The sequence below is a fragment of the Pholcus phalangioides genome, unplaced genomic scaffold (assembly GCF_987345545.1).
Source record: "Pholcus phalangioides strain wild (caught in Gottingen) unplaced genomic scaffold, Ppha-v1.0 ptg000009l_1, whole genome shotgun sequence".
Classification (NCBI taxonomy): Eukaryota; Metazoa; Arthropoda; class Arachnida; order Araneae; family Pholcidae; genus Pholcus; species Pholcus phalangioides.
Window position 1 is genome coordinate 36,476,750 of NW_028301602.1, and position 26,086 is coordinate 36,502,835.

At 35.9% G+C, this 26,086-nt stretch overlaps 1 protein-coding gene across 3 annotated transcripts in view; it reads left to right on the forward strand.

Annotated features, from left to right (window-relative positions):
* Positions 1 to 26,086, forward strand: part of LOC149082991 (kinesin-like protein KIF13A) — a 130,764-nt gene that overhangs the window by 12,249 nt on the left and 92,429 nt on the right. For all 3 annotated transcript variants that reach the window (XM_089236039.1, XM_089236040.1, XM_089236041.1), the window contains exon 2: positions 5,068 to 5,143. In XM_089236039.1, coding sequence (XP_089092165.1) covers positions 5,068 to 5,143 — 76 coding nt within the window. The remainder of the gene's footprint in view (positions 1 to 5,067; positions 5,144 to 26,086) is intronic.

Here is a 26,086-nt window from a genome sequence, read left to right on the forward strand (position 1 = left end):
AACTGTAACAACATGCAACTTTTTCAAAAATCGCTAAAATTTACCCATATTTTACACCATAATTTTTTTAAAATAATTCTAATAAAATCCTCGTGTTAAAGTATGTAACACCATAGTGTTGAGAGACGCACAAAGTTTCAAGACATTTCAACGAGTGGTGTTCGAAAACATGTTTCTTATCTAACAAAAAACTTATTTCAGTGAAAAACATTAGCATGTATAATGTCTGCCCGCAATTTATTTTAAAATATTTTTATTACAGGTAGGAAAAAATCTTAAACACAGACGCATAAAATTTCATAGCCTTTAAAAATTGGAAAATGTGTTTTTTGGAAAATTTACGTGCACCAACCCTCTTAAAGGTTCAATGTGTATGTTTATGTTCCCCATTTCCATTTCACGGGAGTGAAACTGTCCTCTCCTCTTTCACTCACTTCTTCTCTTTCTACTGATTATATTTTTCACATGTTAATCTAATTTTGGTAATCGACCGTAAGATTTTCATTCGAGCGTTTCGGATATTTTTCATGGAAACACTCTGTACCTATTTGATTCATGACAGAGCCACCCTTTAGGGGTTTGCGACAGCTGCGGTCGCACCGGGCCCCGCGCTTTCTGAATTGCATCAATTTCGGAATTTTTCATACTGTTATTTCTAAATCAGGTCTACATCAATTCTGGAATTTTTTATTTACTATCAATTCAAAATTTTCATCAATTGCGGAATTATTAATTTCATTAAGTCTTAATTTTTATCACAATTCCGGACTTATTTCTTTCGTCGATTCCGGAATTTTTCCTCCGTTAGTTTTGAATTTTCATCGATACGGAATTGTTTCTTTCATTAACTTAGAATTTTAATTCGTTCTGGAATTATTTCTTTCATTTGTTCTGGAATTATTTCTTTCAATTGCTTTTAATTCATCAATTCTAAAATTTTCCTTAGTTTCAGGAATTGTTTCTCTCATTTGTTTAAAATTACCTTCAGTGTTGGGTTTTCATCTATTTCTGTGTAAATTTAAATTTAATTGAGTGTTAAAAATTCCACAGCATTCCTCATTATTTCTGAAATAATAGATGTCGATTTCCCTTACCCACGAAATATATAAAATCTGGGCAAAGGAGTCCTAAACATTTTTGCACGCACCTGGCCCCGCTACCATTTTCACCATAGAGTTATAATAATATATATTTAGTCTATAATTTTCACACAGGGTAACGTGTCTGGTAAAAGCGGCAATGATTTATGCGTCTAGTGTGGTAGCTGTAATTTTTTTTTTTTCAAGGGAAATTAACCACAACATAGACAACGATGGTCGTATCAGTCGCATTCGTATCCAGTGGTAGTCGTGTTTTGATTTTATATAATTATCCAAGTTAGTGAGTGTGTATGAGTGTGTGTAATGCATGCACCGATTCTCGCATTTCCTCGATGACGTCCGAAGTCTTCGTCATCAATGTTGTCTGTCACGCGTGGAGTAATTTCCGGGTAAGTTGACAGCGCGACGACGACGGTGGTATAACAAGCAATCGGTCATACACATGCTCATAAACCGTTTCATGCTGTGGATTCTTCACCACTTGTAGAAATGTTTTCTTTACGTTGATTCACAGTGAGAGAGAAAAGCCCTCTCCTTTACGTGGCAATCAAATAATATTAATTACATTGAATAAAACATAATATGCAGCACGAGATTTCCGTGTATGTACCCAGTGTAGCGTCATCAAACTTGCATATTGGCGTTCTAGTCAGGAAAGAGATTTCTTTGAAAGTTCCGGGGGAAAATCAATTACTCTAAAACCTCTCTTTTTGTCGTCGGCGGGACAAACAAATTCGCCCTTAAAAGAGCGGTGACCGTTAATAAGGGAATTGGAATGCATACCTTTATTACAGAAAGGGAAATTATTACTGTTAGGGGAAATTACTACGATCCGTTTTACTGTACACATGGGGTCATTCAAGTATTAGGGGGGGGGGGGGGTTCAGGATTTGCTGACTTTTGATGAAGGAGGGGGGTTTGGAAGTTGCTTACGCCATCAACCATCCCTTTTTGAAGATATGAAATATTTTAAGCTGCTGACGAAATTTTGCTGATGGGGGGGGGGGGGGCCTCAGTGTTTTGCTGACTTTTGTTGACAAGGAGGGAGGGGGTCAAAAATGGCTAAAAATCTGCTTACGTAATACTTGAATGGTCCCTATTATTTTGAGATGGCTGGGTGGGCGTGGAAAATTGATTAAATCGTAATCGATTTTAAAAGTTTAATCATTGGAAGGAAATTCGTGGATTTTCGTTCCAGGAATAGATCCCGAAGACAAGTTCGTTTTTCGGAGTTAGTTCTGCTGCCAGGGATCTCGTTAACGTGTCTCGGACATGATTTTAATGATGAATCATTTCTATTTTAAGCAAGGGTGGCCGAATCGCGTACCCATAACAGCTATAACTGTGACTTGAAAAGAAATTTTAAACTAGCGTGAATGAATAATTCAGCAAATGTTTTTTGTCATCATGTAGAGTGGTAAGAAGCTCTGCTTGTTTCTTTCGAGACTGTAAATTGTTCTCATCAGCTGTTGTTTGAATGTAACTCACAGAAATTCAAAAAGGTTGGAATCTGAAATAATCGGAATTTAAATCCAAACGTCAGAATCTATGCAGGCTTGCTGGTAATTTCTCTAAAAATTCTGATATAATGTTTGTAGCGAGAGAAAACATGTCCATATCTCATGTCTAATCTGATTGTTCGAGTCGTGACGCTAGGCAAATGACCTATTTAAGCACGTCGCAGAAAATAAAGATCTTAAGAGTGGTAACATATATGGAAAAAACATCTACCAGTTTTTACAGCACGACTTTGCCCATTTGCCCAGTAACCAAGTACTTTCATGTACACCACTTGTTTTGTATACCTAGATGAGTTCGAGGGTACTTGTTTTACAATATTCAAGACAGTGTCTGAAGGTTTTTGGTACATGCACCTCGTACACATTCTTCTACGAATTTCTAACAAATCGGTACATGCCGGAATGAGTGTTCTGATTGTATGTGTAGCCCCTAACGTATTTATGTTGTCAGAATTGTGCTTATTTCGTATTCTTGCTGGTGCTGCCATACGATCTTCAACCACTGATACATCGCGAGCCACATTTCACGTTTTAGTAAGATCCGCGGGCCACCAAGATACACACGTTATCAAACAGCTCAGTGACCCACAAGTTGCCCCACGTAACATGCGTTGCAAACGTCTGACTCACACGGATGGCCAAAGCGTATTTCGTTCAATAATAACATGTCTTCATATAAAAGTCTTCGCGCACCAAATTAACATATTTATCAGTGTTTGAAGCTGCGCGAAGAATGCCTCTGATCTCATTGTTTTAATGCTAGGTTTCATGTTTCAATATTTTGTATGTAGTCTATTTTTAACTATTATAATTACATATATACTGTATACAATATTAAAAAAAAAAAGAATTGTTCCGTTGGGTTCCGGATTGAATGGTCTGTCGGTATATTAAAGTAATATTTGTGTTTGAGAAGGAATACTTTTTCTATATTTTAATTGTACTCATTAGTCGCTAATTAATATAGAGGAACAACATTACCGATGCATTTGAAGTTGAATTTCCCTTTCAGAGGAGAAAAAAACTGAGTCAAATGTAAATTAATAAGCTTATGACATCTTACTGGCAAACCGTTGATCATAGAGGTTGAAAAAAAGTTCCAGTTATATATATATATAAAAAAATATCCGAATAAAGAACGCGCAACACTCAGATATATTTAATTCATGTTGCAAGGGGTCGTGTAGTTATTAAAATAAAACTTTAAACTTTTTATACGGACACCCTGTGCTCAAAAACCCAATTAGAAAGTTTTTGCCCTGTCTTTCTTGATGCTAACAGAAAATATTCCAAATTTCCAAGTGCAATATTCGCTAAAATATTCGAATTCGAAAAACGGAAGAAAGTTAGAAAAAAAACTGCGTTAAATGCGGGTAAAACGGTTTATCCGAATTTATTGCTGTCCTTTCTCAACTTTCCTCCATTTTTCGAATTCGAATATCTCAGTGAATACCGCACTTTGAAACGTCATTGTTTTGTTTGGTTTTTTTTTTCATCAGGAGAGAGGGCAACGACTTTCTAATTTGGTTTTTGAGCATCAGGGTATCCGTACGAAAAGTTAAAATTTTTATTTTAATAACTACACAACCCCTTGCAACAGGAATTACATATCTGAGTATTGCACTTGTTTGGATACTTTTCTAATCCATACGCTCCGTTAAAATGCCATACGCTCTGTTATCCCGCATATATATACAGACATTTTTTTCCATAATATCAGCTTCGAATTGCGGAGGAATTGTAATTGCTACGGCAATGAGCAATAAAATATACATAAGGAAAGAAAATATCGTCTGATTTTATAGTTTATGAAATTAACATCTCCGGCTCATAGAAAAAGAATTAAAAACTCTTTAATCCTAAATGACGATAAAAATCTAGCCCTAAAAAAGAGGAGGGGAGCGTGAACTAAATAAAGACGGTAATGAGAAACAATTACCTCGATATCAATTCCATAAAATTACTTTTTTCATCTTTTTTTTTTTTTGGATATCATGTCATTTTGAATAATAATCGCATTGTATAATAATGGTGTTTTAAAACCAGGATTGCCTATTTTCTTGAAATTAGCATAAGGTGTCGATAATTATTGACCAGAAAGCCATGAAACATCTAGAATTTCTTAATAAAGGGATTAGGAGAGTGACAAAAAAAAATCATTCGGGGAGATTTTTTAGGGTCTTTCCATGAATCTTATTATTTCATTAAGACGTTTGCAAGCTTTTCAATGGATAGCTACTGCTGTAGACAACTCAGAACAGGGGGGAACTTGAATTAGGGTCAATATACCGTTTTCGAATGATTATTCCATGAATATAATAGTAACCCGAATCTGCGATTGTAAATGTGTGTGAAAGCTATGAAACATATATGCTTTTTGATCTTGTCTCATGTAAAATAGGACATATGAAGTATTTTTTGTTAATGTTCTTTCTGTGTATTTTCAGAAATTCAACTGGGAACCAAATGTGTCGTAGAAGTTGACAAAAATCAGACAGTTTTGCACAATTCAAGTTCAAGGAGGTAAAAAATTCATATACATTCATATCGTATAACTTTCGCATGACAATTGTTTATGGCTAATTTGACACAACACATTTTTAAAAATACTGTACCTTCTAATTTCAAGAATCGAAGCAAATTTGTATAATTTCATATGGTAAATTCCCAGTGAATATAACATGCCATCATTCTTGATTACAAAAAACTTCGTCAGTCGTGCAGAGGAAAATTCACATGAATAAAACATTTTGCTGAAGGGGGGGGGGGGACTGAACGTTGCCAATCGTGTCGTATATATATTACTCAAGCGTGTACGCAGGAGAAGTAAGGGCGCGTTGCATTGTGCTGTATATTCATTTTGTAAAATGCAATTTACATAAGCTACATACAGGGTGCGTAGCCGACATCTCACACTGCATTTTACTGGCGAAATTAGAAGCATACTTCCATCTAGAAAATTTATTCAAATAACGTGTGGACCTCAGATAAGTCTGCATGGAGTTGCATAGTTATTAAAATAAACAAATTAACTTTTTATACGGATGCCCTGTGCTATTAGAAAGTCATTGCCCTGTCTCTCCTGAGGCCAAAAAAGAGTTTCAAAGTGCAATATTCGCTGATATATTTTAATTCAAAAAAATGGAGAAAAATCGAAAAGAAAAGCGAATGAGCTTGTCCGTTAGTTTTTATGCTGCTTTTTCCCAACTTTTCTGCGATTTTCAAGAACTCAAATATCTCAACGAATATTGCACTTTGAAACAGTGTCCGGAAAATTCACCGCCAGCAATTCACCGACAACAATTCACCTCTGAAAAATTCACCACCATGCAATTCACCACTAGGAAAATTCACCGACCAACAATTCACCGACAACAGTTCAATGCGAGTCAGTTAGCGTGAGAGTGGGCGATTGAGTTACTGAGTCAGTGAGAGAGGAGTGAGTGAGTGATTAAGTGATTGAGCGAGTGACCTAGGGAGTAAGTGAGTGAGGGAGTGAGTGAGTGAATTAGTTAGTTTTAACCTAGTAGTGTCACAAATGATTGATTCACTCCCTCACTCACTCGCTGATGGACTCAGTACCTCACTCGCTCAATCCCTCACTCACTGACTCAGTAACTCAATCGCTCACTCTCTCGCTTTCTGACTCGCGTCGAACTGTTGTCGGTGAATTGTTGGTCGATGAATTTTCCTAGCGATGAATTTTCCGGCGGTGAATTGCATGGCGGTGAATTTTCCGTAAACCCTTTGAAACGCGGAACTTTTTTCTGTTGAGAAACAGGACAACGACTTTCTAATTGGGTTTTTGAGCTCTGTGTGTTCCCATAAAAAGTTAATTTTTTTATTTTAATAGCTATACAACTCCTTGCAACATGGATGATCTGAGGTTCACACGTTATTTGGGAACTTTTCCTAATTGAAATATACCTAAAAATCCGATGCGAGATGTTAGCTATGCACCCTGTATAGACATTTTCCATAATATCTAGCTTCAAATTGCGGAAAAATCATAATTATAATGACAATGAGTAATAAAATATACAAAAAGGAAAAAATTTTACGAAATGTATTTTTTTTTGGGAAGGGGGCTAAAACAGCCTCATGCCCCCTAGGTTCCGGCACCTACGCATTCATGGTCTTAAGTTATGTTTCAAGCTGACATGAGTGAAATCAGATATATATACGAGCATTTTGAAATTATCAAAACCGGAATTTTCAGGTTTTGGTAACTCATTTAATAATATCCATCCATAGTCGTTCAACCAACTCGAATCACCGTCATCATCCTATCAATTCCTCGGCGAGATATATGTAATCTTTGATTGAGCAACTACGCCTCTTGTAGTTCTGTACTGATACTTCTCAAAGATAACGGCATCGTGAGTCATTCGGCACGCCAATAATGTCAACGTTCTCCGCTCTAATAATCAACACGTGGTTGACGAATTGCAATTAGGTCCATGTTGTCATAAAAAATAAATTAAATTAAACGACGTCATATAGCCATAATGCATTACCTCCATTCAATTAAAACGAAACTAAATTTCACTGGAGCAGAACGAGTTGTATATGTTGGGGAATTATGTTTTTGTTTGTCTTTTGATTGAACCCTATCGACATCCTGAAGAAATCGAACAAAGAAAATGAAATCGTTATTAATAGTCATTTGATCATTTAGATATCCTTTAGACCAGTGGTTCCCAATTGGGATTTGCGGGAGAGCATTTTTGGGAGTACGAGATGGAAAAAAAATTTGCAACACGTTGACTGATTATTCAGGAAAATTAAAATAATGATAAAAATTGAATTTTTCAATTCCTAAAAAAGCATGAATCATACCAATATTTTGAAGCCTCATCTAACTTCGCTCGCAGAAATGGGTTATATTAATTTTCTACAAGGATGACGTCACTCTCCGCTACCATACAAAGGTTTTTAACAACTGGCTGTTGCGAAGATATATTTCGGAAAGAGAGAAAATTCAACTGCCCCTGCGGGGAATCGAACCCACGTCCTTTCACTTTCCGGTTGAACGCACGAGACTAAAGAGGCACAGATTCTCTCAATCTCTCCTTGGAGCTCGTGTACACTGTGGGTACCCCTAGTAGTCTAGGGCGTTCACCCAGAAAGTGAAAGGACGTGGGATCGATTCCCCGCAGGGGCAGTTGAATTTTCTCTCTTTCCGAAATATATCTTCGCAACAGCCAGTTGTTAAAAACCTTCGTATACGAATTTTGCATTGTAAAAGTTTCTTTTTCGATCAACGAGCGATCGTACTTGTTTTGCACTTTAATAATAAAATACCATAATTTACCTAAAACATTTCGTGGTTTGTTTACATTGGTACCTCGTGTTATTAGCATGTTGTGCTTAGATTTCAGACTGTCGTGAACACACGTCAAAAAATTCTATCAAGTGTCAAAGGAACGTTGATTTATAGTTTTTGTAGCTTTAATTAATAAGTGAGTAATTAATGAGTTTTTTTTCAAATCTCAAAAAAATTTTACAAAAACAGTTTTTTTTTTTTAGTTTCGCTTTTGAAATGATTTTTCAAAAAAAAAAAGCCAAAATTCAACATGAGCCACAGCCGAAAAGACATTAAACAATATAATTCGGGAGCTTGATTTTACCATCATGTTTTCTTTTGTGGAAAAAATTCTATTTAATTCACAAGATGTACAGTATTTCCGACGTGACACAGAACGTAAAATGAGAGGGAAAAATAGGTTCTTAATTTCAAAAACATATGTTACGGGGAGTATGATACTTCCGGTTATTTTACATAGCCGCTGTGGTGGTCGAGTGGTCATAGTGACGGACTCGCATCGTGAGGATCCGGGTTCGAACCCCACCGGCGCCACAGTGGTGGTCGGCTGAAGTTGGTTTTCTGTGGTTCCCAACTTCAAGGCGCAAATGCGAGCCGATCTCCCCGTTAAAAAGTCTCGCCACAGAGAGCAACAGTCCTAATCATTCAACCATAACACTTCACTCATAGTTAGTAAAACTGGGGGCAGATGACAGCACTACACATAACAAGCATTACACAGAAACAAACTTTACGTCAGGTCACACTACACGTACACGCACATTCCCGCATGTACCGATTCGTTGGGGGGTTCCGCGGGGGGGGGGGTGCATGTGTGGTGTAGCAGTAGTAGGTAGGGGCTCGGGGATCCATGATGTTCTTAAGTCAGCCACCTCGTTGGGCAATTTGCCTGTTGTGGCGTTGTATTTGTATTTGTATATGTATTAGGAAAATATAGTTATTAATTTGTATGATCAGTACTTCTCTTCTGAATAATTTATTTCATTGATATTTTCAAGTGGAAGCTCAATTGAAGAGCTAAGATCTCATGCTTTGGCTGGAAGAGCCCTCATTTCAAGAGAAATAAACGTGTTGTACTTTTTAAATGCAATAAAATGCATTAAAATGCAACCGGCAGATAATAATATAAACGTGGGCCAGAGAAAAATGGAACATCTCGCCTTTTTGTAGTGCGTAGATCCTGCGGAAAAACCCAGGAAGTTATTCAATTTGCCTAATTTGCCGGAAAGAACCGAATAATAGAATCAAAAAAAGGGCCAATTTGTTTTAAGTATAACAACAGCTTGGCGTGTGTAGTTTGAGTTTGATTTCGGGTATTGTTTTCGTGTTCCGCCAACCATGAACAAGCGACATTTTTATAAGCATTTATAAGCTCATAGTAGTCATATGCATAGGAATGAGCCTTATAAATGGCGACGGCTCTATTCATCCGTTGTACGTGTTGTACGTACGTACGTACGCTGCGGTATCATTTGTACGAAGAACTTTTACCGGAATCGCTTCGCACAAAAATAAAAAAGCGACCGATTTTCATATACAGGACATTCTTCTTTTTTTCTCTAATTCATATTTAAAATTTCACGACCGAGAAATCCTTTGAATAGCGTTATTATAGCCTTCCACTTCCGAATACAAATGATCACGTGAAATGAACTGGAGTTGCATCCGTGATGTAACCCAAAGAGTTTACATTGGAAAATCTTCTCTTCAGTACCATATTTATCCATAGTACGTTTAATCAAACATGCTTCCCTCAAATATTATTCTTAACCAGCTAATATTTTTGAATGTTTTATACCAGCGGTTCACAATTTGGTGCCTACTACTACTTCACCAAATCTGGCGATGTCACTATATTGCAATTTACTGCCATTAATCAGTTGCAGGGCCGCAACTAGGGAGTTGCAGGCGGGTCTGGTTCCTCGGGCGCCGGACTAGAGGGGGGCGAAAATTTCACTCTTTAACCTCTCCTTCAACATTATGAGGGGGCACCAAAATGCGTGCTTGCCCCGGCTGACCAAGCACCTAGTTGCAGCCCTTATCAGTTGGGTTGGAAACGAAGGCACCATTTATCGGTGGTCACCTCAAGCTCGTTAGGAAAATATCTATATTCACCACTGGGAATTAGGGTTCCTGAAGCCCCGGGGTTCCACGGCTTTTTCACTGGGAGGTCCACGGTCCAATTTTAAAATTATAAAAGAAATTGATGCTAAATTGAAAAAAAAATTTAACAAATTATACTTTTAAAAAAAAGTTTTTAATTAAATTAACGCGTAAAAACATTACTGCAAAATGACATCAAAATGCCTGGTTTTCTAACGAAGCTTGCTTTAATTTATAATCTTCACTGAAAACAGGGATGCGTAGTTTATAAATTGTGTTTTGAACAAATATCAATACAAATATTAATCTACAAATTTCCATCCTACAAAATTGCAAATTTCTTCATAGTTTTTTTTTTTAAGAAATTTATTTTAAACCACTGCAGAGATCTCAGTCAGCATCACTGCAGTTTTAGCATTGTATATCTCACCAGTTTTATGGAAATTTCGTTAACTATTGACAAGAATCGGCGATGTACCGTATGTATAGGATCCGAATCTCCCATATTTTTCTTAGTCAAATGACCTTTCACTTTTCAACCTTTTCACTTTTGCTAAATTTACAGTAGAGGTAAAAAAAGTGCTAATTCCAGGTACTCTGGAATGAAAAAAATATGCTTTACAAAAGTGGAAAATATCCCAACAGGTAGAGTACGGGAGTAGAATAAAAATATTTAAATATCATGTTTTTTGATAAACGTTCAAGGAAGTTATCTAAATTTAAATTTTGGAAATGTTCTGCTTTCAAAGAAAATCATTTGAAATGTTACTTTTTGATTAAAATTGGAGTTGGTTAAGCCTGAAAAATTGGAAACTTCTACGCCACCTAGTAATTCCGGAAGATTTCACCTAGCTAGGAAAGGTACTCTTATTACTCTCTCCTGAGTAACACAACACCATCACTCTTCAGTAGAACCTCCCCTAACGGACGCAATTTTGAAATACATCGACGGGACTCACAATCTATCTTATTATCCATTAACGGAACACTCCTCGTTAGCGGACAAAATTTTCGATCCCATATATGTCCGTTACCGAGAGATGAAAACTACCGAAGTGTATGAAAAAAGTGAATATGTTCACTTTTTATAGAAACGACTAACTTGCAATTTCTACCAAAAATATTCCCTTCTGAATGATCTCGGCTGCATAATCTGACATAGAGCTTATCCCAAATATTCATAAGCAGTTAAAAAGTGCATTTCGGAAAAAAAGTGGAAATGTTTCTTTTTGAAAATAAAGCTCCTCAAATACGGTCACCCTAATCATACTGAAATAGCTTCTATAGTATAATAGTACTTGATTGTATCTGATTATACTTTTTTGTCAAAAATAAAATATTGTTAAAACGGACTTCTCTTTATAGGCCAATTTCATTTTTTAATAGATCTTTTCGCTTTTAGATCATTTCGTTCTGATATTGACAAATGAACAGGATTCTTAATGGTAATTGATCAGCATTTGGTATAATTGATTTTCTTTTTTCTGGCTCACGGCAGTTGATTCTCTATAACAACGCTTTTGCGCAGAATTCGGTATTCTCAAAACGATTTAGCGGACTGAGACCGAACAACTAAAATTCCCAATTATTATATCTGCTCAATTTCACAGCAATATGGACTCGTTAATGTTTTTTACTAATCCTAAGTTACAGAACGATTTGTTAAGTGAAACGACGAAAGCTCCTGTCAAATAAATCCTGGCAGTGAAAGAAGACTTTTTTTTTTTTCTGTCATTCCCTGATAGTAACGAAAGTCGAGTCTCGTGAGTACATTAGTAGAACCAGAGAATAAGAAAAGGAGGTAGACAATGTGGTAATGTCCACCCTTTGTTAGAAGTACCTCTGAATAATGTTTACAAGGTGCGCGTGCGATTATGAATGGTAATTAATGCATCCTAATTTTTGGAACGATAGAAAGGGACAACTGATTTTTGAGAATTTTGTTGACATTATTCCGGAAACTTCCTAATTCGCAACTCGCGATAAACGAATATTTTTTGGCATCTCTTAGCATCTCTTTGGCAATCGCTTGTACTATTCATAATAGCGAGATTCTCGTTATAAGCTGTACTCGTTATTACGGACTTTCACGATGTGTCATATGTTGTCACACGCACACATGCCTACATTAAAAATTCTTATGAATTTCTTTACTCTTATCCGCAATAGTAAAGAGTCAAATTCGTGCATATTAGTAAAGATAATAATAGATGCTATTTCCAAGACCGTCTTTGAAGGTGTTCCGGGCAGAGTAGGTTTTTAAGCTGCTACTGCAACTCAAACGCACATGCACCTGGTGCACATTCCTCTGCGGAATTTCTAACGATACATACAGAAGAATGAGTGTGCGTGGGTGCGTCCCAAACGTATTTATGTTGTGAGAGTTGTGCTTGTTTCGAGTTCTTGCTCTGATGCTGCCATCTACATTTAATAATCTGAAGTGAAGAGGGTAAATGTTTGAATTTTCATGTGATGTATCATGTTGAAGGTCTGCCTACTCTCTCTCTCTCTCTCTCTCTGCGGAGAAACTTTTTCAAATGGGAGACCGGCTCGCATTTCATCTCGAAGTTGGAAAACCGTTTTTATGCTACGCGACTTCGACTTAATTATATGTTGAATATACAATATGATCTGAATAGGACTATGATCTTTTTCACGGGCGGTGTATTACTATTATTTTTAATAATTAGTTTGTTTTTTCCGTTGCATATGCTTTTATATTAGGTTTGTATAGTTATTTTACTTACATTTTTGACACCCGTATTTTTAATGGGCACCTTTTTTTCAGCCTCCTCTTTTGGCAATTTGCCTTAATGACTTTCATTTGTGGGCTTTGTGCTTGTATTTGAATATTATTCTGTGAAGGTGACCATGGCCTTCATCTCATAGGCTGGGGGAGCAGGTACATCCTTGACCTTCATCTCAATGGCATAAAGGGTTCGTAAACACAAAAGGTCAGCAACCTCTGTCGTAGATACACAACGAATTCGTGTAGATGCAGCATGGAACTTAGGATAAACAAGAAATTTAAATTTTGTTCAATTCTATGATGTAAACGGTGAAATTGAACAAAACACTTCTCCCGTTTATCACGCGTGCACGTGTTTGCCTTCTTCATTTCGCTCTGTTTTTGTAGCACATTTTTTTCCTATCTTTACAATGTTTTTCTCTCCGTTTCGAGAGTCTTATTGAATTTCGTTTACCACGCGAAACGGAAATTGCAGCGTGCTTCGGGAAATATTATATTAAAAAGAAAATATATAGAAGTTCAAGGGAGCACAAGAGGAATTCCGTTCAATCCCAAAAATTCTGAAGCAATTTCCGCCTTTTTTTTTGCGAACTTTCCTCTCTTCGATTTTTTTATACATTTTTTTTCTTCCTTTTCTACATATTCCAGGCTTTTATTTCTCATAACGCTTGGTGACAGATGACATTCTTCGCAGTCTTAGAAATTCGAGAAAATAAAAGAAAAATTCTTATTTTGTTCTAGAATATTCCGTAACTTGGGTAGGTTTTTCTGTCTCAAAAAAACCTTTTTCCTCAGATTTTGTGCAAAGTTTTCTAACGTAGGGAAAAAATAAGTATTGATTGGTCGATGTACGTTTCTGTACCTGCGATTTTAGAGATATTATTTCAATTTTTTGCCCTTCATTGATTCTCCACTCAGTTGTGCCGCTTAATTATGTTCCGTTGTTTTAATGTCAACGTGTTATTATTATTATTATTATTATTTTTTTTTGCATTGCATTGCATTGCGATATGAAATGCCTCGAGTGACCCATTTTATATCGTTTCTGACCAAATAACCATCACTCAGTGATGCGAGAAGAAAAATCTCAAGATATGGATTCATGTCAAAACTCCGTGGGATCCGTTTCATTTCATCATCCGTCGTTTAATCCTTTTTTTTCCTGTTGTGGACATAAATAGCTTTTTTATATTTTACTCCTACTCCGGAATATTTTAAATTGGCCTTGGGCAAACACGACTTTTTGGAGCCCCTTATACGCATAGCATTCTTTGAGGTGGAGGCGAACGCCGGAGTTGAAGGACATGGAGCAGCAACACCCCCTAAAGAACCCCTCTTCTTTAGGGGGTGTTGCATGGAGGGTCCGTGTAAAATATCTGTTAATATTTTTGTAAAAAATTAAAATATCGAAAGAAGATACCAATTTCGTCATCTTAATGGGTCCCGAAAATTTGTGAGCCTGTGCCCGTGCCCGCTTGCCCATGCTAGAAACGGACCCTGAAAACGGTGTTGTTCATAAATGCCTTAAGTTTATATATGTATATATATATATATATTGAGGGAGTTCGTCTTATTTTATCTCGCTAAAAGCGTTTACGAAACCAGAAGGTATTACAGTAGAACCTCATCATAAGGGGCTGATAGGAGTTATAACGGCTTGGCTACAGATTAGTTATCATATGGGTGTTTGTATCTTATTGTCTAACTAATGCCGTGGCTCGGTGGTTGAGAAACACTGATCTAAATCACATAGCAGTAGCTCTTTCTCGTGTTCGCAAGTTATTTCCCGTCAAAAGACATCTTATATCCGAACAAAGGTATACCTCCTAAAAGATCTTTTTTTTTCTCGTAAATTCGTAAAATGTTAAAAAATGCAGAAAAATTGAAGGACTTAGTATATGGACTTAAATGGGGTTTTTACGAGAAAAAAAAAGTTATTTTCACGAAGGAACTATAGCTGATACAGAAAAACAAAACCTTTAAAATCGATAGATGAAGCTGCAAAAAAGTAAATCACTGGAAATGTGCGAATCAATGTCCTATCCTATAATGTGAGATGTACGATTAAAAGCGCATTCCTGAATTTTCTTGTTGCTGTCGCATACACAAAATTTTCATTGTGATGTTGCCATTAGTTGATAAAACACTGTCGGTGAAGTTGTTGTACGTCAGCCACGAATCACCGGCTGAGTCTTTGTAAACGTTTCGAACACCGAAGAGATTGAAGAGAAATTCAGGTACAATCACTCCTGATTTGCTTTTGTGCAACTCTCTCTACCGACGAAAAGGGGAGCAACCACTATAAATCTTTGCTAACTTTTCCGATACAGCCCTGCCTCTTTTGAGGCAACGGAAGTAAGGTGCTTTGCATCAGTCCGGGGTTGTGAGCGGTTCTATCTATCTATCTATCTATCTATCTACCGACGAAAATTTGAACTATTTTTTTTCCTATGCCAAAAAAAAATTTCTCTTCGTGAAAATAATTTTTCCACAAACCACATTCTAATACATCAATTCCTTTAATTTTTATGAACGGTTAAACTGTTTACGAATTTATGCGAAACCCTGTACTTTGCATGAGTGATTTCCAAAATATTATTCATCTAGTAATTCAAATTTTATGCGGAATTTCCGTTCGATAAGTGTCTCTATAGGTTACCATCGTCATCAATGACAAATGGTGCTCTGTCATCGGACGATGGAAAAATTAAATATTTATTCGAAACGTTGCGAAAGTTACCTTCGAGTGAAGAAAAGAACAAAAGAGATAACTTTCTTCCCAATGTCTTTTTTTTTTAACCAATCTTGCTTTACCACGAGAAACGATACTTTTCTTCCGAAGGAAGTTTCAAATGGCTCGGTAACACTTTACACGAGGTACCACATGAACCACTCACTCTCTTGGCCGTAGCCTTTTTTACTTCAATGGCTTTTATTTCTTTTTTTTTTTGCAAATTTCTATGAACCGGGCATTCATTGTCTGAGAAGGTCGACATCAGAGAACGGATCACGTGATCGACTGATTTCGTAACAGCGGTTTCAAAGACATCAAACTCACTCTCACTATTGACCATTGTTCGCGCTTGGTTAATGTTAGCTCTAAACTTGTTATTACAGAGGAAAAAGCATTACGCCGAATGAAAACGCATACAAGTATTCTATATAGTATTACAAATAGATCTGACAATACAAATAGGATTCCGTTTATTTTGTGTAAAACCTATAAGCTGAGTTTTCTTCTTTTCTGAAGTGATTAGTCCAAAATTGCATGGTAGTGGACAATCATAATGGATGCATACATCGCTGATCAATCATCGATAATGATTTCTGATTCAACAAATTTAATACGAAACAAAATATCGATTTTTTTTTTTTTTAATGTTTCAGTCGAGTGAACCAAACGAAAATAACCCAAAAAGTCAAAAAATTGTTGGACTTTCTGGGTTTATTTTTGTATGACTCATTCAAAGGCTCGTGTTTGATTAGAACAGTGTTTCCCAAACTGTGGGTCGTGACTCTTTTTGGGGAGAAGGTACGTGAATGAGCAAAGTAGGGGTGGCGAAATATTTTCCAAAATTTAAACGCCTTAAAACAAATTTATTTTGTTCTTTCGCAACGGAAGTAAATATATATGTCAAACCTAAAACACACTTTAACCCTTAGCTGAGCTACTCATTTTCCATCTACGCTATCACTAGGGAAAAGTAGGGCGGAACGAATTGTGATTTGGCTGAATACCGAATATTCTGCTAATGTTTTGACCGAATATAAATTTTCTTAAACTTCATCGCAATTAATAAAATTGGTGTATTTAACTGAAAATAAAACTATTGGTAATTTCAAATGATTGATATTGAACTTTAATTACGCAATTTATTATATTATATACACATTAATTATTCGAGTATGGAACTAAATGGCAACATTAGGAAATTTTATTTTATCAAGAATAAATTTTCCCAATCCATTTCAAAACTGCTTTATTTTGCGTTAGTACAATCTAAATTGAGTTATGGCATTACATGTGGGGTAGTGGGAAACATACTTCAGCAATATTTCTACACTCTTCGACAGAGGTCTTCCATCCGTATCATTCTGAGTAAAAATAGACTCACGCATACATTTCCACACTTTTCAATCAATTAAAGGTAATCCTTCTACAACATTTGTGTGTTTATAAAAGTTTGAAAATACTTTATAAAAGAAGTACCCATCTCAATCTGAAATTCTATAAATCTAGAATACAATTTAGATTTATTATACATGTGCCAAAGCCAAATAAAACTCGTTTCAGAAAATTTTTCCTTTATTTTGCTCCCAAAATATTTAATTCACTTTCTCAGTTGATAAGTGAAAAATCTTCATGAACATCCTTTTTCAAAAATTTTAAAATTATGATTGTCAACTCAAGAAAATTTAAATTATCTATTTCACATTGTATATATATATATAATGTAACCTTCTTTCATCTTGCATAAGCCGCTAAATGCCGATTTTTTGCCTATCAACTCCACTCCTGTTGCCACTTATTGCTTAGTATTATTATACAGTATATGTGAATTTTTTTTTTATTTCGTTATTATTTGTACCGACAAATATGTATCAATTATTGTTTTGTGTGACCTCATAATCTTGCTTAGCTCCTAAATGTTTTGTGTGTGTGTTTCAACTGACTAAATAAAATTATCTTATCTCATTATTTAAATAAATATTTAAAAAATGGTAACAAAGATTTTTATTGCCATGACATTGACAACCAAATTTATATATGCCCCGTTCACATGTACAAGATTGGGGGTCGCTTTGGTGATAATTACCGGCATGACAACTTTTTTCCCCTCGTAGGGAATAAAAAGATGGGAGAGAAGCTCATCAAAAAGCCCATTTTTCTTGGGGTGGATTGGTGGTCGACAACGACCTTCTCTCCCCGCTCTGTCCCTTGTGGGATATAAGCAGGCTGCCTTGCGGCTGGGCCGTGCTGGGGGCTCAGAAGAAAGATTTGATTTTTTGAATATGTTTACACTGGAAGAACGCAGGTATCGAGTTATATGGTCGAAGTGTTCAAAATTTTCAACGGGATGGATAGGGTGGCCCACGAGTTCTTAATACACCGTCAATCAACTGCTTCGGAAAAGGGACGCCAGTATCAGCTGGTAGTGCTAGTGTGGCGCAGTGGTAAGATGCTCGTCTTCTACTACGAAGGTTACCGTCGAAGTACACGGGCTCGAATCCGAGCAAAGACATCACGAGGTGCGGTGAAGTAATATCAGTTGGTAAAGGAAAATTCCAGGTTGTGTTGTCGCGGGGGGGGGGGGGTTCCCCAATAGCGTTGTGAATAAATGGAATAGCTAACCTCAGGGACTCGTGAATACTTACGCAACTGACACGTTTAAAAAGAAGTACGATAAACATATTGGGATAAATCGAGAAGCTATCCATACTTATAGTTCGTTTCAGGTTAACTTTGCAGTGGAGAGAAAGGTAGAGAGTGTACTCCTCCGCCGCAAAATAAAGTTCCCATAAATCGGAGTTTTATGATGATCATTTATACAGAATATTTCAATTTTTTTAATGATTTTGTGAAAAAAAAGGAAAAATATCGTTTTGAACCGATGTTTCTTCGTTTGAAATTTTTAAATTAGAAAAAAATATTGGTTACCATTATCCAAAAATCTATAGCAACCACAACGACATTTTCGCGGTATCCTAGAAATCGTCCATACCTTACCGAGGCCGCGCATCGATACATTGGTTAAGAGGCTTTTGTTGCCATAGCAACGAGTGATGAGGTTCCCTCGTAGCTTCCTCTTCACTGCAAAGTTAACCTGAAACGGACTATAGATGAGACAACCACAATTTTTTATGGGCAGGATATTTATATTTTATTATAGTTATTGGTTTTTTATTGCTCTTATCGGATTGCTGTATTTTTGATATAGTTTAGATATGTAATTCTACATCCATATTTTTATGGGCACGTCGTTGGGAATTCTGTCTGGTGTGGCCTTTGTATTTGTATTTGACTTTGAAAAGAAATAGTGAATTTTGTACAAAATATGGAAATTGAAGGAGCTTAACGAGAGAGAGAAAAATTAAAATTCAGCTGAAAACTTCGAACTGAGATATTTGCTTTTTCCCCGATTCTTAATTACTCAAATGTTGTATTTATTATAGTTTCCTCCGAATGCCACAATAAGTTAGCGTATTTGAAAATGACATCAGTGCATTTTTTGGTGAAAACTTGAAGAGTAATAAGGAAAAGCCTAAGGTCTTTATGTTGCTCGTTGTCTGACGCATTCGCGGGTAGACGATGACGTGTTTTCACGGTATTTAAGCTTTTGCTTTTTAAAACAATTACGTTTTACTTCCACTCACCTTTTACTACCTTTCCACGTACAGGGTGATTATAAAATTGAAGCTCTCGTACTCTGAGTAGTTGTTCTTCAAAACCTGCTTATCCGAATACAGCCAAATTTTTAGGATATCTTTGAGACCATGAGAGAGAGATTTATGAAATAAAAAAAGTCATTCAATTTTCAACCACCAGGTGAAAAAGTGGCGCTTTTTTATTGCATTTTATATTTTCTCACGGTCCATATAGCGTATGTATTAAGTTTCAATGGAATACGTCTACCAGAACGGGCGCTACATAGGTCTGAGTCGTTTCAGTATACTGACACTGCTCAGACCAATGCAACCGTCAGTATACTGACACTATCCAGAAATATGTATAGCGCCCGTTCTTGTAGACGCATTCACTTGAATGGTCCATAGGAGAAGGGAAAATTCAATGAAAAAGCGACACTTTTTCACCTGGTGGTTGAACATTTAATGGTTTATTTCATAAATCTCTCTCTCATGATCTCATTAAGATATCCTAAAAATTTGGCCGTATTCGAATGAGCAGTTTTTGAGGAAAAACTACTCAGAGTAAGAGAACTTTAATTTCATAATCACCCTGCATTTTTCCTTCGTTGTTTTTCTGAAACATAGGTGTGAGCAGTGCCGGTCTTAGAAATTCTGCCGCCTGAGGCGCATAATATTTTGCCGCCCTCAACCCTTACAGCGGCAATCCCGAGATATCTCGTCAAACTTGATCTGCTTTATTTCGGTCACCCCGAAATATCTCGGGTTTTTAACACGCTTTTATTCCGAATGTGACAATTATAATGCGGATCAAAACTTTAAAAATCGCTTGAAGGGTTAAGATACGACTATCTGAAAAGAGTTTTCTTTCTTCATCTCTATTACCTCTGTTACATACATACAACGCCAAGAAGTTTTTTTTAAATGCCAAACTACGTAAAAGACAAAAACCTACCGAAGCTTAAAATAAATAGCTTCAAAATTGAATAAATGTCAATTTACAGGAAGATTAAAAATACTGAAGATCTTTTTATTTCGTACTATGTATGTACATAACCAACATTTGGTTTGGTCTACTAAAACTGATGTTGGCACAACCATTACTTCCCAGAGGTTCCAAGTGTGATGACACGTATCTTAGAGGTAATAACACAACCCAGTTGAGTTCGTAGGTATCCCCATCCATTTGTAATTTGATCAGATCATTTCTGTGTCTCGTACATACCGATGGAAAAGATAAATTCCTAGAATGTTCCGTTTGATGCTGAGTCTTTCACTTAAAGAACGCGTGCCAATAAAACACACGCTCCTTTTTTTAATGCATTTTCCATGGGCTAAATCTTTCATTTTACATGAAATTGTTCAAAAACTTTCCGAAAGAGGAATTGAGGTACACCTGGAAAAAGTCCCTGATTTGGGCGTGAGTTTTAAGGGCTCGAGTGCGAATTATTCTGATGAGCTGAGTTTTTAGCACCAATCATCATGACACGGTTATTTTATGTCAGCGCGTGCGTCCATATCAGGTAAAATGTTCGTTAGCCGAGGCAAAAAAATCGCACAAAAAATCTTCGTTTGCCAAAAAATTTGTAAGCCGAGGCATTCGTTAGCCGAGGTATCACTCCATAGGATTTTCTATATAACGACTCATTGTGTGACAGTTTTGCTTTCACTTATGCGGTATTTCCTCGCTGGAGGTGAGATTTTGAGCTCGACACATTTCATTTTTGATTTAAAAACGATCCGTACTTTAAGAGCATCCCTCGTGTTATTAAGTTTGTTGTTGATAAAAGATATCAAGGAAAAGAAAAGCTGCTCGATTTCTAATATTGGCATCCACATTTCTTGTAATATGTCTTACGTTTACGATACGGAATTTTTCCGTGTTTTCTAGAAAACTTTATCGTAAATAGTAGCGAATACAACGAAAATTAGTAGTTGTACTTTTTTTTCAAAAAAAAAAAAAAATAGAAAAAATAGGCGTGTTTTTTTGTTTTATGCTCCAACTACGATTTCGATACGCAAACACTAACCCCGTGTACTAAACTCGCGTTGAACGGCTGACCTGTCACTATTCCAACGAACCAAAACGTCGAACGCCTGTTACAAAAATCGACCTATTTTCTCAAGTTAGTACATTCGTTGTGTGTGCGTTGGCTTCTTTTTTTATTATTATTATTATTATTTCTTAACTTCACTCTTCTATTTAGCAGAAGAAATAGCAAAAAAAACGGGACTCTTATCTCACAACGGATGAGAGAGTTTAACGGAGCATTTCTATTCCATTTTCTGCGATGAGATGTCCATCTCTTTCCATTTAAACCCTATCGCTTTGAATTCCTCGTAAAACAAGCACACAAACGAAAACAATGTTTGTTTGTTTGTTTGTGTTTTAACAGAAAAAGAACCGGCGTATTTAAGAAAGAGAGAAACTGCTCTGGTGCTTTCTTTAAAAAAATGTGGTAATTATTTTATATGGCTAACTGTGAGGATCATCATTAAGGCAAGAGAAAAAAAAACGGGTCATCGCACGGAATAACAAAAAATATAGAGCTAATCACACGTTAGTATTTACTAAAAGCTTTTCAATATACTGTTTATAATATCCTCTTTTTTTTTTCCAAATCCCTGAGAAATCGAAATGCCTCCAATTATAGTGGACGCGTTTCGCGATAATTCACGTATTTCAAACCACCACAATATAGGGTATTACTCATTTGATCCACGATAGATTACTTTTAGTGTTATTGAAGAGGTTATAATATATATCATACCGCTTCTAAGGGTTAATTGTGATTAGGGATTTGAACTTAAATCATTTGGGGCATAACGTAATCCAAAGAGAGTACTGATCGTATCATGGTGATAACCGAAAAGAAGCCAGAGGAAGAATGGCGATACGTATACATACTAGGGCTGGTGTGATTAATCGGGTCGGTTCGGTTAATCGATTAATTCTTAATCGCAGTTAAAAATTTTAGTTCAGTTAATCGACTCGATAAATCCGATTAAATTTTTTTTTTACCCTCAGAACGCTCCCATCATTCACAGCTGATCAGTGTAGTACCTTGTTCAATCATCCTGCGATGATCTGAATTCTGTTTCTTTTTAACGTGAAGTTCTTAAAATGGCGTATAGATGGCATACGCATACACATATTCTAGTTTGTTTTTTATTACCATTTTTCTATTTTTCTAACAAATTTGCATGTACTATAGAGGATGGGTGCTTGCTGCTGAGTAGTGGTAGAGCGCCTGTCTGCCACCATTCCCGATTTTGTCAGTGATTGTGGGTTCAAGCACAGAATTCTCTGTTTATATCACACCTTTTTTTCCGATTGTATTATAAATTGAAACCGGTACGAAATGAAATGTCAAAAGACTGAAATAATATTTATTTTAGGCCGGTAACTACACTATTTAAGTTTTATGAAAGTTCCTTTATGAAACTTGCCAAATTCAACCGAGAAGCTGATCGATTACATTCGAGCTAATGCAGCCGATAAGTTTACTGGTAGCATTTGCCAAGCTTCCTAATTGAACTATTATAATACACATTAATAACCCGGCTAAGCCGGGATTACATTACCACTAACTTACAATATGAGTAGTATGCCCATATATGCAGGAATAAACTACATATAAGGCCAGGATTGCACTATAAAGGTCTGATAAAAGATCTTTTAAAAAACTTGGAAAATTCAACCAATAAGCGTAACTGTTACATTCAAGCGAATGTCTGTATCTTTATGAAAAATTTTAATTCGGCGCACAATCAATGCACGCCAGGACTTTGGACTATGGACTTATCCCATTGCCGAGATCTTTTCCAGCCCAGCTTCGTGGCGGAGTCCGGAACACTTTATTTTGAATCAAAAAAAGAAAAAAAATAACAAACATACAAAATTTTTACAATATATATTTCCCGGATAATTGGCTTCTCTCGAGATTTACACTTTGGTGCACAATATCTAAAAGGCTGAAAATACAATTGATGTATCTAAGAAGGCGAAGAACAATTTCTTCATGAAAAAAGGAAAAGGAGGATGGGTGAAAACGAATACGGCAAGATCCATATTTGCCCCAGAAAGTGTGCTAAGCTCTATTTTCACCACTTTTATCGAAAATACGTCAGCATCGAAATGGTTAACCCTTAAATGTGCGTAGATTTGAATATGTGCAAAAGGTTCTCTGAGCGTTCATTACTGCAGCCAGTGTGAAGATGAAAATTCAGAATCATCTTTGTAGATAAGGTGAAGTCGTGTTTTTTAAATTTGATGTTTTGAATTTGTTGGTCGGTGTCCCAATTAAGACAACAACTTTTTGTTTGTTGCAGATCATGTGTGGCTGTGATTTCACCAATTTGTTAAAAAAAATTGTTTTCATTTCTTTTCTTTTCATTTCTTTTCATTTTTTCTTTCATTTTTTTTCTTTTCATTTTTTTCTTGAAGATTGCAAAATTGGAATTTTTTTTTATTATAGTTTAAATCACAAAGATGGTTTAATTATATACTTGGAAAGTAATTATTACTTCCATTCATTTATGTTATATGCGATTTTTGAGGCTTTGCACGTCTTCAATGTCTTCGTCACTGTGTAACCAGTGACAATCGAAATAAATTTTTTTCTGATTTTTCTGGTTTTCAAAAAATACGTATCATTAACTATAAAGAAAACTAAGCATTTCAACGTTAATTCTTTCGAAATTAATAAAATCTGGTAGTACTTAGTAGTCGGCCTCGCTCTAAACGGATATCAGCGATTCCAGCACACAATATCTGATTATACGGAGATTAATTAAATTGCCGTTCCGCAACGTTAGTATATATTCGTACTATATATTGGAAACTGATGGAAGATCAGCATTAATTAAGCTTCTCGAATAAATCAAACAAAAACATAAAATAATTTTTTTTTTCATTTCGTTTTAAGTCATTGCATGAAACCATAGCGTTGCGCAAATTTTCTATTTTCATTGAAAAAGTTTGCGCTCTCTATTGGTCAAACAAAAATAAAGTACAGTAATTAAATATACCGCAGCCAAATTACATACACCGTGAAGCCCCAAACCTTGATTTTTCATGAATTTAAACTTTTAGTATTAATTTGTATAATTGTCGAATAAAAATATTATGTTTGTAGTGGTTAATATGTATTTACTGATGTCGTGTGAATCGTCATATTCGATTAAGCGGGGAAATTTTTCGGAATCTCACTAAGCGGAGAACTTTAATGGAAGAAATTTTGGTTCCAGATGATTTTATCAGTGTAAGCGGGGTTCTCAGCTTCCTCGTTGGGCATTTTGCCTGTTGTGGCGTTGTATTTGTATCAGATTATCCGTTACACGATTAAGCGGGGGCCAACCGTATTTAGTTATTTACAATTATGAATCTTAGCTCCCCCGCCGACTCCTTTTTGTTTGTTTTTCCTTCAAGCCAGTTAATATACAATCAATACTGACTAAAAATGGATTTGTGATTTTTTAAAAAAGCAATTAAATAAAGCATGTAGCGTAGTTTAATCGTGGAATTAAGTGAAAAGTACCCGGAGGGAGAGAGAGAGAGAGAATATGAAAGAAACCACGTGAGCACTACAAGTCGACGATTTATAGTTTTCTCGATGTGATTTATGAAAAAGGAAAAAAAAGCACACAATATCCATTACGATTATTGGATTTTGCAGAAAAGAAAACGAATTTCCGTTTTCACTTAATCGCTACAGCTTCTTCCCTCTAGAATTTCCTCGATCTTCGTTTTACGTCGAAGACTGATTAAGACATCAATTCGCCTCAAGCTCGTCAGATTAGCTGAACGTGAATCGATAATTGATGTCTCCATGTATACATATACCTTCATAATTATACATATTATTTTATTTACTCCAAAAAACGAATTTTTTTTTATAGGGGGAAGTTTTTTTTTGTGTTTTTTTTTTGGGGGAAAAAATAGTGTTATCGGCGCTAAAAATAGAGAAATGATTTTTAAACGTTACGTGGTGGCCTGAACACCTACTGAAGCGATATTAAAAACTCCACATTTGGATTTACTGGTGCGTAAATGTGGAGGAAAACGCCTAGAACTGCGAGGTCAAAGACACTCGCGAAACATCCTAAACACAAGAAAATACGTCGATATTTATTCTGTTTTTAGAAAATAAACATCCGTATTTCACTCATAAATACAAAATATTGTTCCTTGTTGTAAGAAAAACAATTTCTATAGAAATAAACGTAGAACATTCTCGAATCTTCCCGACTGATGATTCTGTCACCATCGATTCCTGGTTCTGTTTTTTTTCTTCCCAATACTTTTTTTTTTTTTTGCAGTTTGTTTGTCCTTATGGCATTGGTTTTGAAAAACAGTGTATGTAGGAGGTTAGCTAAGATTTTCATTTCTTGGATTCTATACTTTCTTGTATTTATTGGTTGGAAAAGAAAAGGAATGCCTCTTTACTAACTCGAAGGACAGAAAAAGAAAACTTGGTAAACGAGACAGAAAAAGGCTTAGCTCAAGATATTATCGATTGGTGCTCGAAGACTTGACAATAACTTATGATTCTTATCGTACAAGAGCGAGGAACATCTGTGAGAGGCACTCCCAAAAAGAAAAAAATAACTAAGAAGTCGAATGATGCTTCAAGTCGTTTCTCTCGTTTTGCTCTTTCTTCACCGAATGGTTATTAAATGATAACATTGCAACATGAAAAATGTTTTCCTGATCGAAAAGTTGTCGTAGGTTCCAATTTTTTATTCAATGTTTCAGCAACACTTGTGTTCGGCATCTTCAGACGGTTGTTTTAGATCTCGAGATGATATAAGATTCCTGCCGTTTTCTCTTGAAAACATTCGATTCGAAATCATCGGAATAGAATTCGCTTTATCTCAAAAGCTCATAAAATTCCTTGTAAGGCTAATTCCGTTTCATATT